Raw genomic sequence first — 18,756 nt, forward strand, 5'->3', positions numbered from 1 at the left:
AAGTTATTAATTACACTTTGGATGGTGTATCAATACACACAGTCACTACAAAGATACAGGCGTCCTTCCTAACACAGTTGCCAGAGAGGAAGGAAACCGCTCAGGGATTTCACCATGAGGTAAATGCTGACTTTAAAAAACAGTTACAGTTTTAATAGGCTTTGACAGGAAAAAACTGAGGATGGATAAACAGCATTGTAGTTACTCCACAATACTAACCTAATTGACAGAGTGAAAAGGAAGCCTGTACAGAATTTAAAACATCCTGTTTGCAATAAGGCACTAAAGTAAAATGTGGCAAAGAAATTAACTTTGTGTCCTGAAAGCAAAGTGTTATGTTTGGGGCAAATCCAACAACACATCACTGAGTATCACTCTTCATATTTTCAAGCATGGTGGTGGCTGCATCATGTTTTGGGTATGCTGGACATCAGCAAAGACAAGGGAGTTTTGTAGGATAAAAAGAAAAAGAATAGCGCTAAGCACAGTCAAAATCCTAGAGGAAAACCTGGTTCAGTCTGCTTTCCAGCAGACACTGGGAGACATTCACCTTTCAGCAGGACAATAACCTAAAACACAAGGCCAAATAGGCAATACACTGGAGTTGCTTACCAAGACGACATTGAATGTTCCCGAGTGGCCTAGTTACAGTTGACTTAAATTGGCTTGAAAATCTATGGCAAGACTTGAAAATGGCTGTCTAGCATCGATCAACAATAGTGTACATTCCAGGTGTGCAAAGCTCTTAGAGACTTACCCAGAAAGACTTACTGCTGTAAATCACTGCCGACGGTGATTCTAACATGTATTGACTCAGGGGGTTGAATACTAATCTAATCAAGATATATTCATGTTTTTTTAAGTTATTTTTAAAACTGTTAGAATTTTTCTTCCACTTTGACAGAGTATTTTGTGTAGACTCAATTTAATTGTAATTTTGTCAACATTTTAATCCCACCTTGTAACACAACAAAATGTGGAAAAAGTAAAGGGGTGTGAATAGTTTGATGGCACTGTACCTGTAGTGTTGCACTTCTGTTGTCATCTGATGGAAATTAAGCTTTTTTTCTGCCAAATGTGTTGCACTAATGTATTTTCTATGAAGGAAAACTATAGTTGCACACTCCTGATCACTCTATTGACGCAAAAAAAAAAACACTTGACTTTCAATATATAACGCAGCCTGAAATTTTGAAAAATAACGCAGCCCCTGAGACACATACACACGGGCCACTCAGCTCAGACAGATCCAGTTCAGAGGCCCAGGTCCTGAGCTCCATATTTTTTTTTATTTAGAATGGGAAATTAATGTGTTCAGACAACAAATGTTGGCGCATCAAATTACATCGATTCCTTCCACTAATCAAACTGAATCGCACCAAATCGTTTCAAACTAAAAGTATCATATCAGAGCCCATATATCTAGATGCGTATCAAACAGTGTTTGAAAGGAAAGAGTCACATCCCTAATAACAACACATCTAACAAAAAAGCAATAACACCATAGCCACTAAATCCAATGTTTGGACTTGGTTTGATCTCAGTTTATCCTCACCTCTTTCCCTGTGAGGACATGACGAGCCAGTTTGACCTTGGCAAAGTTGCCCTTGCCGATGGTTTTCAGCAGCCGGTAGTTGCCAATGTGTGGCTGCTCGTCTGGCGTCGTGGCGACAGAATTCCGGCACCGCGGCATATTAGGACGCCCGCCTGCCTTGGACTCCGAGTGAGACTGAAAGAGGAGAACAAAATTCTGTTAGGAGTGGTGATTTCCTAACACTAGCCTACACAACACTTCTGACACAAATCCAGACAATGCATTTTAGACTCCCATCAAAGGAGGAAGAGCCTTGGATCCAAGGAGACCTCATAGAAAAACGCAACTGTGAGCATAACTTGATACTGTCCAATAATGTTGATCTCTCAATCTACATAGTCACTATATAAAAATAATGAAATAAAGTCGCACACTATGTATGCTCCAAACTATTTAATGGGTCAACCTAAGCCATTAGGTTTACCCATTAAAATTATTGGGAGCATATACTCCTCTTTATTTGGACAGTGAAGCTGAAATGTGTACATTTGGCTCTATACACCAGCATTTTGAATTGGAGATCAAATGTTTCATTTGGCGATAGTTCAGAATGTCACCTTTTATTTAAGGGGTTTTTCACACATATCCGTTTTACCATTTAGAAATGAAAGCACTTTATGTATCTAGTCCCCCCATTTGACCTTTTTTCATAAGTATTTGGGGTCATTCTGTCATTTCAGCAAGCCATGATACCCACCATCTCAGACTGTTCTGGAATTGTTTCTGTAGTTAGAAACATAAGACAGCATTCCTGCAATATTTTGTTTAAATTTTCACCCAAATTGGCTTTTTAAATTTATAATATTCACATAATATTCAAGTTATAGCACCAAAACATCCAATTTGGACCAAACTTCTTCCCAACAGTGAGTAAGACATGAGCAATCCAATAAAAGGGTCAAAAGCCACCCGCGGACCCCCCCCCCCCCCACAGCAATCCCACCCCAACAACCAGCATCAGTTATCTATGTCTGATAGGTAGTATGGAGATGCTGCTTTGAGTATTGCTTCTTAATACTTTGTTATGTATTCCCTGTGAATCTGGTGATGTTTTTTCCTCCCCTGTTCAGTGAAATTAACCATTGAAGTTGCTTGCATTATTTACCATAAATTAGTGTGAAAGTACCAGGTTTTGCCCACTGGATGCCGCTGTTCTTGCTACTTCCGCAACACCCTTTTATCAATTTTACTAGTCTCTTGTGTTTATTAAATGGATCACAACATTTTCTTTGCAACTTTGGGCAGAAAACCAATAGCTTGTGACTCCAATGGCTAATTTCTCTGAACATTTTTTTTAAAGATTCACAGGGAATACATTAAAGGCTGAAGAAGCAATTCTCCAAGCAACAGCTCCATACGTCAGACAGAGAACTGATACTGTATACTGGTTGTTGGGGTGGGGTGGGGGTTTGTGGGTGGCTTTTGATCCTTTTATTGGATAGCTCATCTTACTCGTTGTTAGGAAGAATGGTCCAAATCGGATGTTAGGTACTATATTTATTGAAGAACATATAAATCCTATTAAAAAAAAAAAAATGTAATGGCCAATTTGGGTGCAATTAATTTGTTTAATCAAATTATATTTCATGAATGATCATCTTATTTGGTTTAAACTAAAGAAACGATGTCATAACAAATCTGAGATAGTGGGTGTCAAAATCCTCTTGTGCTTTTTGAGGTGGAATGACTAGACAAAATTCACAATGATTCAATTAGTCAAAAGTTTAGTATTTTGTCCCATATTCCTAGCACACAATGACTACATCAAGCTTGTGACTACAAACTTGTTGAATGGTGAATAATGTAGCAAGTCATTTTGGGGGTTTAGCATTTTTTTGGGGTGGTATGAGCTTTGTTCCTCTAACTTTCTCACTTATCCTTTTTCACAATTCATGCATATCTGTAATCATGGTAGCATGCTCATGAATGTAGCAGTGTTCAGAAATTAAGGGTGTACGTTTCACAGTTTTGGGGTCACGGTTCGGTAACGTTACAGCGGGGAAATTAAATGCCAACGGTTACTGTAGTTCATTTGGCAAGAGACACAAAACTAAAAAGCACCCTATTTGTGGTCCAAGACCAGCTTCTGTGACCGCATTCATAATGTTCCTGGCATTGTCTGTTGTGACAGGGATGTTGGACCTCAAGTAGAAGTCTTCAAATGTATGCATAAATAAATATTGACATCCGTTCTGAACGGACCCGAGGACAACTACACCAGTTCCTTATAGACCTGGTCGGATCCAGACCCGGTCCAATCAACAAAATGGGGAATAAGTCAAGGGGTATGAATACTTTCTGAAGGTACTGTGAAGTGTGCAACTTTCTTTTTGTACGGTTCACTCTTCATTAGTAAAAAAAAGAAAGATGTATTGGTCGTGTAAACATATGAGATGTTATAGCAGTAGCAGTGAAACGCTTATGTTTCTAGCTCCAACAGTGCAGTAATACCTAACACACACACATCCAAAACATGTAAAGAAAGAAATATCAGAACAAGCCATGTCAGAGTCCAGAATATAAATATATATGTATATAATGGGTGTGAAATAGACAGTATGAATAGAAAAGCTGTGTACAGTAGTAGTTATATAAAATGATCCTTGACTAGAATACAGCGTACACATATGAAATGGATAAAACAATATGTAAACATTATTAAAGTGACCAGTGTTCAATGACTATGTACATAGGGCAGCAGTCTCTAAGGTGCAGGGTAGAGTAGAGGATGGTAGCCGGCTAGTAACAGGGAGTATGGTTCAGCACCTCTACAAAAATTTCAGCTCATGCTTTTTACTAATCTACATAGCCACCCCACCTCTCAGCTAATGAGGCTATCACTGACAGAGGGCCTGTTTGTCTCTGCTAGCAACTCAATCCACACCGACAAGCAAACAGGACAGAGAGAAAGTGTTGGGGGACTGAAGAGTGACTCAAGAAGACAAAAGCGAGCAGACAGAACAGAAGGGGGGGGTGACCGAGATCAGAAAAAAAGACGAAGGTACAGTACCTTTATGGGGAAAAGTGCAAGAGGTAGTTAGTGTGTGGGAGCCCCGGAAAGCAAGGATGAGAAAGCGACTGAAGGGGGGTATCTGTTTACATGTCTCTGCTCTCTCTGTATTCACAAACTCTGCATTGTATCCTTTTGCGCTCACTCTCTCGAGGAGATTGTTACCTTGTGAGCATACGTAAGTGGACAGAAAAGCTATTGACATGGGCACCGTTGTGTGTGCATTGTTCCGCATGGACCTTAGTTTCCCTGTTCAAATCTGGGCACAAGGCGGAACTACTTCTCTGCATTCTGAACTGGAAAATTCAATGGATTCTTATCAAGAGCAATGTTAATGTAATTTACAATTGAATTGGACAGAAATATCAGGGCTATTGGGCATAGGGGGAATAATTGACAGTTGACACAAACAACGTTGTGTAATATAAGTCAAGTTCTGCTCTTCTACTTATTCCAAGAAGAAACAAAAAGCACGGGCTATGAGACAAAGACAGTACGTCACATTTCCCAACAAGCCACTTCCCTTTCAGAAACAAAACAGCATTCCACATAAGATTTTTTTTAAACCCGTCAATATCTGCATTTCAAAAGGTGTGCCTGCTTTGTGTTCAATTACGTAACACCTGTGTAGTGTCTGTGTTGAGTCCCGCCCCAGAGTTTTCATAGAGCGATAAATCAGAAGCTTGTTGCAAGTCTGCCTGTAGAACAAGCAGGAGCCAATGAGCCAGAAGGCAGCTGTCATCTAAAACGCTCCCTCCCTCCCACACACATACACAACAAAAAACACACTGGCATAAATGCATGAGGAAGTGCCTCATCACAGAGAGCTCCATACAGAGCAGAACAGGGTAAGCCAGACTACCACACTTTCAGTGTGCGGACCTCGTTTTGTTTTCCTTTTCATTTCTGTGCTGGCAGACATGGTTTAGCCATCACTCTACAGTGGGTTTGTTGTGTGTCGGAAGTGTGAGGGAAAGTGTCCACTATGTCAAAGAGGTGTCTTGCACCCAGCTCATCTGCAGAGGATGCTCTGCAGTAACAGAGTGTCAGCAATGCAGTCGCAGTCCTCACAAACACAGCTTTGACCTTCAGTACAGCAGCCGGCACTTCTATCCCTACCAGATACGCACATTAGTCTACCACACAAACTAATAAACGCACTCGCAGAGGCTGTCACAGAGACAGCAGCACATTAAAAGATGCATAAATAAAACATGTTCACAAATACACACAATAGACAAAACCGAGCGCAATGCAGACATACCGTCAAAGTCATGGAAGCTCAGCTCCAGGGCTGACTGACTGACAGCGAAAGGCTGAGGAGAGTGCAGCCAGGAACAGCCTGAGGGACCTAGAGGGTCTCATCAATTACATACAGCCCCACATCTCTCTGTTCAGCCTCAGGTGGAGAGAGGCAAGAACCACACTCAAAACACTTGAAGATGACAGATTTGAAATTCAAAAATCATGTCTCTATAGAGCCGGTAATATTAGGGCAAAACCTCACTTATCAGCCGGCTATCATTCTGTCAGAAAGACTCATACATGAATCATTCAGCGATACGCACAAAACAACTACACATGCAAATGTACTTGACCTGTTATTTTGATGCTTGAAGTGGGACTTGTGGACTCCATCCAATGCTAACAGTAGCATGAGAACTGACCATCCAGATACCATTCAGGCTATAGGAACCTTGTCACTTCCTCTATGAAGAGACAAGACTTCAGCTATGCTTTAAGAAAAAGGTGTGGACAGAGTTCAGATTGTAAATGTCCCCCTAGACACAGATTTCAAAGCATAAAGGGGGTGTTGATGGCTTGGATGGATGACCAAGAAGTGGGACACAGGGGGCCATGAGGTCTCAGGCTAAAATAGGACATAGCACGCACAGCCAGGCTCTCCAGAGGGCCAGACACAACCTCGCCAGTCCCAACGCTCAACAGGAAGTTTGTTTGGGTAATTTGAGGAAGTATTGCAATTACACCCCCCCCCCCCCCCCCCCACAAAAAAAGAAAAAAAGTCAACAAAATGGCTGACACAATGACAGGGTCAGGTTCCTAGTGCCAGTGAGACGTGCCTAGGTTTGTCTGGCCAAGGGAGCAGCAGCACTGGTGAGACACGACCAGGGAGAGAGGCAGCCCGATGGACAAGAGCTGACATGCTCAGACAGCTGTGCCACAGATACAAATCAGGAGAAAGGGAGGATATGAGAGGAAGAGAAAAAAATATATAAGGGGGGGAAGGTCAAGGATTCTCCAATACTAAAGAGAATACAACAGGAAGCACAACTTGGTGATGAGTTTTAAGGAGTTTTAAGGAGATCAAATCAGTGTATTGTGTAGTAGTCTCTGTACCACACCCCTTTTAAAAACACTGCCCAATTACCTTTTCAAACATTTACCCCGTGTCAAATCAGGTTACTCACACACAAACACATGATGAATGTGCTCAGTAACTAGTACTCTAGTAACTCCTTCAAGAAATTAACCTGAAAACTATATCCTGAAAGAGGATAATAGACAAGTGCATGCTCTGGTCCATATATAACATCATAGGCCGATGATGAACTAGCTTTACCCATCTACCTTAGCAACCATTCTCCCTCTTATCCCCATCTCCCTAGTCCAGCTTAAACCATCAATACATATTTCTTGAAATGTATTGCCTTAGTCATTCACAACTGTACCCTCTAAAAGTATCTGTTGACTTACACTTGTGCCTGTTGTCACAATTGCACTAATGTTATTTTATACATGATAACTTTAAACAATCGAGAACATAAGATTTGTTGGAGTAATGTGCAATGCTGCTATGAGAGGTTGGGGAAATGCTTTAGCGTTGCTAAGATCAGAAGGAATGGTCCTTCTCTGAAAAAGTAGTCTTGCTGTGGGAGTGTTGCCATGGGGACCTGCTGCTTAAACCTGTCCTCTACTCTGCCCTCCTCCCTCCCCAACCTTCTCATACACACACAGAAACAAAACACTCACTCACTCCAGCCTAGCTGTCGCCTCACATCTCTCTCTCCTTAACATACTCAGAAAAAAGCTTTCAATTCAGACTGAGCAATACACAGTAGTCAAGGACACAAGCACATTTTTTCCAACAAAAAAAATAGCCTAGGCCTAAAGATGTGAACATATTTAATCAAATAAAAAAATTAGGTCTATTAGTAATTGTTAGGCTACCTGTCAGAGGAAGTGTTTCTTGCCTGCTCAATTTATTGAAACTTAAGAGGGAAAGAAGAAAAGCGAGTAAACAAAGTAAGAGACTGGTGGGGAGAGAGATGAACTGGTAAATAAAGGAGGCAAGTGAGCCAGCTTGTCATTTATCTGGGTATTAATATCACACACGGCTATTTCCAGTCAGGGTAGCGGCAGCAAGAACCACAAATAGACACTAACTGAGCTCTCCCTCCAGTCCCCTCTCCATACACTTCTGACAGTCCTTTACCTCAATAACATGAGTAGAACATCCTGAAATCAAAACTCATATGGCATAGTGAAACTATGGGGGAGAGAAATGTCAATTGCAACCCAGTTTTGTTTAGTCTTTAATTATAATTAAGCACAACTCAAGCTGCTAAAATGAAAAGGACCACAACCATAGGCTTGCACAATCACATAGACCTACACTGCACTGGAAGGAAAACACACCACTGGGGCTCTGGTTTAATATATTCTATACAAAACAAAAATATAAACAACATGTAAAGTGTTGGTCCCATGTTTCACGAGCTGAAATAAAAGACCACAGAAAATGTTCCATACTCAAAATAAGCTTATTTCTCTCAAATGTTGTGCACAAACTTGTTTACATCCTGGTTACTGAGCATTTCTCCTTTGCCAAGATAATCCATCCACCTGACAGGTGTGGCATATCAAGAAGCTGATTAAACAGCATGATCTTTATACAGATGCACCTTGTGCTGGGGACAATAAAAGGCCACTAAAATGTGCAGTTTTGTCACACAACACAATGCCACAGATGTCTCAAGTTGACGGAGTGTGCAATTGGCATGTTGACTGCAGGAATGTCCACAAAAGCTGTTCGCAGAGAATTTACTGTTAATTTCTCTACCATAAGCCACCTCCGTCATTTTAGAGAATTTGGCAGTACGTCCAACCAGCCTCACAATCGCACATGTAACCACGCCAGCCCAGGACGTCCACATCCGGCTTCTTCACCTGTGGGGATCATCTGGGGTGGTGGACGGACTCATTCTGATTGGCTGGGCCTGGCTCCCCAGTGGGTGGGCCCATGTGAAACCCATAGATTAGGGCCTAATGAATTTATTTAAATTGACCGATTTCCTTATATAAACTTTAACTCTAAAATCTTTGAAATGGTTGCGTTTATATTTTGGTTCAGTATAGATAAAGACAGGTAGCCTATGTTGTAAGAGAATACATTAATTAGTAAGCCTAAATGTTAAAATACTTAACAGAACTAAAAATCGGTCAACTTTTTCCTCAGAGAAGACAGCACAAGCTACAAAGCTGAGAAATAAAAGGAATACTGGATAGTGATGAATCCTTTCAGACAAGAAACCTAATCATCATTTTAAACAAAGCTGGAACAAGAAGAGTGTTTACACAAGCTTTTAAAATCATCCCACCCCTGCCTATGTGAGCTATTAATACCCACAAGTATATGACTGGGGTTAGGTCATGACAGAAAGACCACAGGGAGAAACCAAGATCACTAAGGGAATGGCTGGTAAAAACAAAGACACTGTCACTGTAACCAGATAGTAAAAACCTAAATGTTTTCAATAGGCCTACAACCAGATGGATAAATATTCTCTTCATCTTTCATTGACCAATCATAAATATGATGCCATATCCAGAACCATAATTACTAACAGATGCAGGAGAAAGTAGGAGGCAGGTAGCCTAGCGGTTAAGAGTATTGGGCCAGTAACCTAAAGGTTGCTGGTTAGAATTCCTAAATTGACTAGGTGAAAAATCTTCCAATGTGCCCTTGAGCAAGGCACTTATCCAGAGCGACATACAGGTGCAATTCGGGTTATCAGCCTCTGCTAAAATGTAGAAGTACACACACAGGAAAACTCTGACAGATGTGCGTGCATACAAATAATGCTAATCCTTCCAAAGTGGAGAAAAGAAGCACTCCCATTGGCCTTCACACATATCCTACGCCCAGCTCAACTGGAAATGCTGGTTTTAACGAACAGAGAAACTGGGGTAAGAAGAACATTGAGAGTCCCTGGTCAACAGCAGTCTGTAATCAAACAAGCTGGGCAGGGTACCACTCCTTGCTTCAGCCAAATTCAGTGGCAAACAAAACTTTGGAATTAGTAGCATGTGCAAGTTAAGGTATTTTCCCCACAATGGAATAGATCAACATCTCTGCTACCCATGTATAAGGATCAGCAATTTGTGATTTGAATAGACAATTGTTTCATAATGTCATTATTGACTAAAACATTCATGTCAGTAATGAGAGCCAGCCTTCACTGCAAGCAGATGTGTGTTCATGACTGAGTTGCTCCTCAAATGCACAAATGTAAATTATGCTGTCCTCTACTTACACCTGATTTGAGCTATTCCTACTAAAGTATATTTAGGACACTCTCAGGCAATTTGTATGATGGAATCCCCCATTCCAGTTCAGACAAGAGCTACTGGCTAACACAAACAAGATGGCAGAGGATGCAGCTCACACTCTAAACAGTTGTAGAAGTGGCAATATCTAGTTGGGCCTACAACTTGACTTACTGGCTGGCAGTGAATGATCTGTTGACTAGTTAGACAAAGTCACTCAAACAATGTGGGGGCATACAGGAAAAGGGGAAGACCTATAAAGTTGTCAAAAAATATAAAAGTAAACATGATTGATATATTCTGTGTAGACATTAATGTCAGAGATTACATCTGCTCCTGTTGACACGATTTGGAAAAGTGAGTTTTAAAAAGTATTGGCATTTCCTACTGAAATGCTTCATAAAGTGTCTAAACCTGGTTACAAATGTTTCCTAACTAGTTAAGCTATTAGCCCTCTAACGTTATTTAATCATAGTTCGCTAGCTAAATATCTATAAAGAAAAAATACTTCAATTCTACACCATGCAATACCTCCTAACCACAAACAATGTGTGATTAGTAAAGTAGACAAGTTAGGAAGATAGCAAGCCTGAGGGCTAGGAAAAGAAAGAGGGTTTATGTGGTTTAAGTTAACTAGTTCAGGCTAGCTAAATTAGCTACCTAAAAATGGTCTGATATACCGCAACTGCAGTTGGCTTACCTGGTTTGACGAATGTTCAATTGTTAATAATGGCGTCCGGGTTGACATCTTAACAGATTTTCGGGGGGTAACTTCTTTAACAGAATCTCAAAACTCAATGTACATCTGCCCTCCGTGTTTGTTATTGCTAGACTGGGGACTATATTGTTTGTGTAGCTAATTTAGTTAGCTAGCCAACTTATCAAAAAGTTACTCATACGTAGCCTTAGCTCGAGGCTAACGTTAGCTAGCTAACGTTACGTGTCGAGGAGTAATTAAACTAGCTAGCTAGCTAGCGAGCTAAAGTTCTAGCTAGCTAACTAGCTAGCTATCCAGCTAGCTGAAGTTACTCAATCGTCAATGAAATACCATACCTAGTCCAGGTAGTAGGAAGATAACGTTAGTAGTTAGCTACCTATCAATAGAATATAAGTACCGTTCGAGTTCAAAGCAAAGTTCTGGATTCACAAGTATCTGAAATAACAGCTATTCACGTGAAAAGGTAACTCCGCATTCACAAGCCATCTACATTGGTACGACTATTCCACTCAATGGAGAAAAGTGGTCTGCCAATTACACACGGAGCTGTGCAGTGGAAGGATGAGCTGTCAAGTTAGAGGGCTATGCTAGCTAAAGCTCCACCCAAAGCGAGGTTTGTTCCCACAAGTAGGCGGTAAAATCTAGTCCGGGGATTCTACCAAACTTTGGCCACGCCGATAGCAGCAGCCCAAATGTCCTCTTTAGAGGAATAAAAAAACGCTCGCTAGTTAAATATCACTAACTATAATACACTATCGACCCTCAGTTGTAATGATGAAAACGTTATCAGCAAGCTGCTTTGCCAACTCTAGGTTGTTAGATAGCGTAGGCTAGTTTCCCTCCACCGCAGAGGTAAGAATCCGCGAGTTAAACTGAAAATGAACTGCAGTCGCTTTGACTAGCCGGTTAGCTAAAATGGTACACGAGCAAAACAACCGCAACGTCCTGTATTCTTCCTGACCAGCTATCAACGTACGTTAGTTAGCTTGCTATGTTACTTGGCCAGTAAGTTAGCTCGCTCGGTCCGTCTTTGGTCTTGCTTTTATAAATGTGGTATATGAGTTGAAGGTAGCTGTCTACGCTAGCAGGTTTGAATATCAGAATAGCTAGCTAAAGCGACATATGTAATCAAGTTTAATTCCGAGTTTGTCCCTTCGCGCTATGCGAGTATGCTCAGTTTGCTGGGTCGCGGAATCTCGGGTGGGCTGTACACTAACTAGAGTTGAAGCGCCCCCCAGGTTTCGACTGCGTCTACGCTGATTATTTTCCAGCTGGCCAAACAACCTAGTGTGAAATCAAATACTAGCCATAGCTAGCTACATATTTACCGCAATATGATGGGTGTAAGCAATATGGTGGAACCTACCAGGTGTCTAGGTGGAGTTTTTTTTTTTTTTTACTCATCCGATTATTTCAGATCTAAGAAGGTCTGATTTGATTTCAGACTAGCCATTCAAGTTTTAATTATGTTAATCTGTCACCTCCACGAATTGTATTAAACAGACAGTGGCGTACCGATTTTTCAGTGTGGTTGAAGGAAATAAGAAGCCACTAACAGGAAACATTAGCCTGGGTACCAATCTGTTTATGCTAACATTACACCCATTACTCCGTGTCATATGCCAAATTAGCCCAAGATGTACTAAAGGCTAGTCTACTCTTTTAACGTCCAAGACCCTTATGTTAAGAGGTGCTCTGACAGCCAAATATTCCATCTGAATGTGAATCGATACGGTTTTATAAACGTAAGGCGTTTATAAACGTTTATAAACGTTTATAAACGTTTATAAACTTTCATATCACATCAAAATAATTGTACAAAAGCAAAATATGCACGTACTGTTTTAACACAGTTCCAGCCAGTGCTTTTATGTTACAACACCATTCAGGCTTCCGTTACACACAGGTGTTCTGAGACGCTAAATAGCTAATTAGAACAGATGGGCACCTCTCTTCTGTAAACAAGCCATAACCTGTGTAAAAAAAAAAATAGGGGGAACCCTCGATGACAAGGTTACCAAAACAGTACCGCAAGCAATGATTATTTAAAAAGAGCGTCGGTACTGTTGTACACATTGGCCGAGCCATTGTTCATGTTTCAATTGAGAACCCAAGAGGACCCCCTCTTGTGTAAACGAGAACTAATGCTAAACATGTTTTGCAAGACCAGGAGTGGAAATATAGCACAAACAGATCTGGGACCAGGCTAAGGAAACAAGGTTCTATTGCAACTGACAGTTCATTTTCTATCTGCAACACCTTACATCTTCTGTCCCATTAAAGCCTCAGGCCCTCAAGAAACAGCCCCGAACCCACTTATGTTAAATGTTCATCCAAGCTCATCGTTCAAATAACAGGGGAGCTAAAGGAGACGTGGGCATCCTCATATCAAATCAGGGCTCCTCCTCAATGTGAGCCCCCACCGAAAAAGTAAAACATTTCTACACCGAGCACCCTCCAAGAGGCATTGTGTACCTCAGGAATCAATGTGTAAATTGAACTAATCACATTCTGAAACTACACAAGGGTAGGGCCCAATGATGTACATGTACAGCGCCTTTAGAAAGGACTTGTTTTAAAATTTATTAAATAAAACAATATCCTCAGCAATCTACACACAATACCCCATGATGAAAAGGTGAACCAGGTTTTTAGAAAATTAAAAACATTTTAAAAATATACCTTATTTACATAAGAACTCAGACCCTTTGCTATGAAACTAAACATTTGTCTCAGGTGCATCCTGTTTCCATTGATCACCCTTGAGATGTTTCTACAACTTGATTGGATTCCACCTGTGGTAAATTAAATTGATTGGACATGATTTGGAAAGGCACACACCTGTCTATATAAGGTCCCACAGTTGACAGTGCACGTCAGAGCAAAAACCAAGCCAAGAGGTCAAAGGAATTGTCCGTAGAGCTCCGAGACAGGATTGTGGCGAGGCACAGATAAAGGGAAGGGTACCAAAACATTTGGTCAGCATTGAAAGTCCCCAAGAACACAGTGGCCTCCATCATTCTTAAGTGGAAGAAGTTTGGAAGCACAGACTCTTCCTAGAGCTGGCTGTCCGGCCAAACAGAGCAATTGGGGGAGAAGGGCCTTGGTCAGGGAGGTGACCGAGAACCCGATGGTTACTCTGACATAGCTCCGGAGTTCCTCTGTGGAGATGGAAGAACCTTCCAGAAGAACAACCATCTCTGCAGCACTCAACCAATCAGGCTTTTATGGTAGAGTGGCCAGATTGAAGCCACTCCTCAGTAAAAGGCACATGATAGCCCACTTGGAGTTTGCCAAAAGGCACCTAAAGGACTGTCAGACCATGAGAAACAAGATTTTCTGATCTGATGAAACCAAGATTGAATGTGTTGGCCTGAATGCCAAGTGTTACATCTGGAGGAAATCTGGCACCGTCCCTACGTTGAAGCATGGTGGTGGCAGCATCATAATGTGGGGATGTTTTTCAGCGGCAGGGACTGGGAGACTAGTCTGGATCGAGAGAAAGATGAACGGCGCAAAGTACAGAGCGATCCTTGATGAAAACCTGCTCAGGACCTCACACTGGGGTGAAGATTCACCTTCCAATAGGACAACGACCCTAAGCACACAGCCAAGACAATGGAGTGTCTTCAGGACAAGTCTCTGAATGTCCTTGAGGGCCTAGCCAGAGCCCGGACTTGAACCCGATCGAAAATCTCTGAAGAGACCTGAAAATAGCTGTGCCACGACGCTCCCCATCCAACCTGACAGAGCTTGAGAGGATCTGCAGGGAAGAATGGGAGAAACTCCCCAAATACAGGTGTGCCAAGCTTGTAGTGTTATACCCAAGAAGACTTGATTCTGTAATTGCTGCCAAAGTTGCTTCAACAAAGTACTGAGCACAGGGTCTGAATACTTATGTAAATGTGATATTTCAGTTTTTGCTTTGTCATGGGCTATTGTGTGTAGATGGGGGGGGGTGGGGGAATGACTTAATTAATTTTAGAATAAGGCTGTAACCTAACGAAGTGGAAAAAGTCAAGGGGTCTGAATACTTTCCGAAGGCACTGTATTCACAAACCATTACTTCTGCACTGTTACAGCCAGAATTTAAATTTGATTCAATGGTGCTTTTTTGTCACTGATCTAGACACTACCCCATAATGTAAGTGGAATTTTGTTTGCAGAAAATGTTAGGGAAGAAAATGAAAAGCTGAAATGGCTTGAGGCAAGTATTCAACCACTTTAGGGCAAGCCTAAATTAGTTCAGGAGTAAAAATGTGCTTAACAAATTGCTTAAGTTGAATGGACTCATTCCATGTTTGAATGACTACCCCATCTCTGTAAGGTCCCTCGATCAAGTAGTGAATTTCAACAACTGATTCCACCACAAAGACCAGGGAGGTTTTTCCAATGTCCTGCAAAGAAGGGCACCGATTGGTAGATGTGTAAATAAAGTAAAAGCAGATGCTGAATATCACTTTGAGCATGGTGAAGTTACTAATTAGGCTTTGGATGATGTATCAATACACTCAGTCACTACAAAGATACAGGTGTCCTTCCTAACTCAGTTGCTGGAGAGGAAGGTAACTGCTCAGGGATTTCACCATGAGGCCAATAGGGATTTTAAAATGGTTGGAGTTTAATGGTTGTGATGTGAGAACTGAGGATGGATCTACAACATTGTAGTTACTCCACAATACTAACTAATGTAATTGACAGAGTGAAAAGAAGGAACAGAATAAAACTATGCATCCTGTTTGCAACAAGGCACTAAAGTAATGTGGCAAAGAAATTAGCTTTTTGTCCTGAATACAAAGCATTATGTTTGGGGTAAATCCAACACATCACTGCTTAACACTATTTTCAAGCGTGGTGGTGGCTGCATCATGTTATGGTTATGCTTATCATTGGTAAGGACTAGGGAGTTTAAAAAATAAACAGAATATGCACAGGCAATATCCTAGAGGAAAACCTGTTTCCGTTTGCTTTCCAACAGACATGGGGAGACGAATTAACGTTTCAGCAGGACAATAACCTAAAACAGAAGGCCAAATCTACATCAGAGTTGCTTACCAACACGACATTGAATGTTTCTGAGTAGCCTAGTTACAGTTTGAACTTAAATTGGGTTGACAATCTATGGATAGACTTGAAAATGGCTGTTGAGCAATGTTCACCAATCAACTTGACAGAGCTTGAAGAATTTGTTGAAGAATAATGGGTAAATATTGTACAATCCAGGTGTGCAATGTTCTAAAAGACTTACCCCAAAAGACTCACAGCTGTAATCACTGCCAAAGGTGCTTCTACAAAGTATTGACTCATGTTACTTAAGTAAGTTAATATTCCTGTATTTCATTTTCAATACATTTGCAAAAATGTGTTTTCACTTTGTCATTTTAGAGTATTGTGTGTAGAAGGGTGAGAAGAAGAAAAACATATTTAATCAATTTTGAATTCTGGCTGTAACACAACAAAATGTGCGGTAAGTCAAGGGGTATGAATACTTTCTGAAGGCACTGTAAACACATCATTGCAGGGCCCCAATTCCTCTTGAAACCCCAACACAGATATTTACTCGTTTTTGCTGCCCTCTGTTGGTTATTGCTTAAAATAACAGCATTTCAAGCTTTTACTAGCCTACAAGTTGACCTACAGTGCCTTCTGAAACACTTTTTTCACATTTTGTTACGTTACAGTCTTCTAAAATGGATTACAAAAAAAAAGATCAGCAATCTACACACAATACCCCATAATGACAAAGCAAAAACAGGTTTTTATACATTTTTGAAAATGTGTTTAAAAAAATTAAACAAAGTAATACGTATTCAGACCCTTTGCTATGAGACTCGAAATTCAGCTCAGGTGTATCCTGTTTCCGTAGATCATCCTTGAGATGTTTCTACAACTTGATTGGAGTCCACCTGTGGTAAATACAATTGATTGGACAAGATTTGGAAAGACACACACCTGTCTCTATAAGGTTCCACAGTTAACAGTGCATGTCAGAGCAAAAACCAAGCCATGAGGTCAAAGGAATTGTCAGTAGAGTCCCGAGACAGGATTGTGTCAAGGCACAGATCTGGGGAAGGGTACCAAAAAATGTATGCAGTGTTGAAGATCCCCAAAAACACAGTGGCCTCCATCATTCTTAAATGGAAGAAGTTCGGAACCACCAAGACCCTTCCTAGAGCTGGCCACCCGGCCAAACTGATCAATCGGGGGAGAAGAGCCTTGGTCAGGGAGGTTACCAAGAACCCGATGGTCGGTCTGACAGAGCTCTAGAGTTCCTCTGTGGAGATGGGAGAACCTTCCAGAAGGATAACCATCTCTGTAGCACTCCACCAATCAGGCCTGTATGGTAGAATGGCCAGGCGGAAGTCACTCCTCAGTAAAAGGCACACGACAGCCCGCTTGGAGTTTGCCAAAAGGCACCTAAAGACTCTCGGACCATGAGAAACAAGATTCTCTGGTCTGATGAAACCAAGATTCAACTCTTTGGCCTGATTGCCACACGTCACATCTGGAGGAAAACTGGCACCATCCCTAAGGTGAAGCATGGTGGTGGCAACCATCATGCTGTGGGGATGTTTTTCAGTGGCAGGCACTGGGATACTAGTCAGGACTGAGGAAAAGATGAACGGAGCACAGAGGGATCCTTGATGAAAACCTGCTCCAGAGCTCTCAGGACCTCAGACTGGGGCGAAGGTTCACCTTCCAACAGGACAACACAAGAGTGGCTTCGGGACAAGTCTCTGAATGTCCTTGAGTGGCCCAGCCAGAGCCCGTACTTGAACCCGATCGAACATCTCTGCAGAGACCTGAAAAAAGCTTTGCAGCAACGCTCTCCATCCAGCCTGACAGAGCTTGAGAGGATCTCCAGGGAAGATTGGGAGAAACTCCCTAAATACAGGTGTGCCAAGCTTGTGTCATACCCAAGAAGACTCAATGCTGTAATCGCTGCCAAAGGTGCTTCAACAAAGTACTGAGTAAAGGGTCTGAATACTTATGTAAATGTGATATTTTTTATAAGTTAGCAAACATTTGAAACCTGTTTTGGCTTTGTTGCTATGAGGTATTGTATGTAGATTGATGTGTGAAAAAAACGATTTAATCAATTTTAGAATAAGGCTGTAAGTTACATTTTTTGGGAAAAAGTCTAAATTCTTTCCGAAGGCATTATTTCTGAAGCTCAGGGCTGGGAAATTAATTACATAATTTTTCAGGTGTGAGTTAGTGTTGTAACACAATGTTCAACAACTCATAGAATCACATAGGCTATGCCTGTGTAGTCAAGATCATGACATCAATGTGCTGACTAAAGTTGTCAGACTTCATTATAAATGACTCTCACATGTCCCCACCCCCCTCACTCTCTCTCTCGTTCTCTCTCTGTCTCTCTCTTTTACACACACACACACACACACACAGAGATAGAGAGAGAGGCATGAACAGTGTTCTTCATAATGAGGGATGACATCAATATTTTGTCTGAATGTGGTTATTTTCTGCATATGTGTCCTTATTTTGACGCCAACCCCACCACTGGTGTGCATGGCCAAAGAGCTCTTTTTTTTATGTCATCCAACAAGTGTAAACACCTGGAATTTGCTAAATGGCATTGGTACTTGAATTGGAACCGGTGCAATGGTCAGATGACATAAAAAGGGAGCTCTTTGGCCTCGCACCCCAGTGGTGGGTTTGGCATCGAAATAAGGATGCATAATCAGAAAAGAACCCCATACCTACTGTAAAATATGGTGGTGGATCAAATCAAAAGTTTATTTGTCACATGCACTGAATACAACAGGTGTAGACCTTCTTTGATGTTATGGAACTATTTTGCTTCCACTGGTCCTGGGGCCTTTGTTAAGGTCAAAGGCA

The 18,756-nt window shown here is 41.3% G+C and overlaps 1 protein-coding gene across 7 annotated transcripts in view; it reads right to left on the reverse strand.

Annotated features, from left to right (window-relative positions):
* Positions 1 to 12,147, reverse strand: part of LOC120057237 (serine/threonine-protein kinase MARK2-like) — a 29,654-nt gene extending 17,507 nt beyond the window's left edge. For 2 of the 7 annotated variants that reach the window (XM_039005774.1, XM_039005775.1), the window contains exons 1-2: positions 10,873 to 12,144; positions 1,556 to 1,729 (exon numbers count right to left, since the gene is read on the reverse strand). In XM_039005774.1, coding sequence (XP_038861702.1) covers positions 1,556 to 1,729; positions 10,873 to 10,920 — 222 coding nt within the window. In that variant the 5' untranslated portion in view covers positions 10,921 to 12,144. Of the gene's footprint in view, positions 1 to 1,555; positions 1,730 to 10,872 lie in introns of all 7 variants that reach the window. The other 5 variants (XM_039005778.1, XM_039005779.1, XM_039005773.1 and 2 more) reach the window with 5 other exon arrangements.
* Between the last annotated feature and the right edge of the window lie 6,609 nt (positions 12,148 to 18,756).

The sequence above is a fragment of the Salvelinus namaycush genome, chromosome 12 (assembly GCF_016432855.1).
Source record: "Salvelinus namaycush isolate Seneca chromosome 12, SaNama_1.0, whole genome shotgun sequence".
NCBI classification, from domain to species: domain Eukaryota; kingdom Metazoa; phylum Chordata; class Actinopteri; order Salmoniformes; family Salmonidae; genus Salvelinus; species Salvelinus namaycush.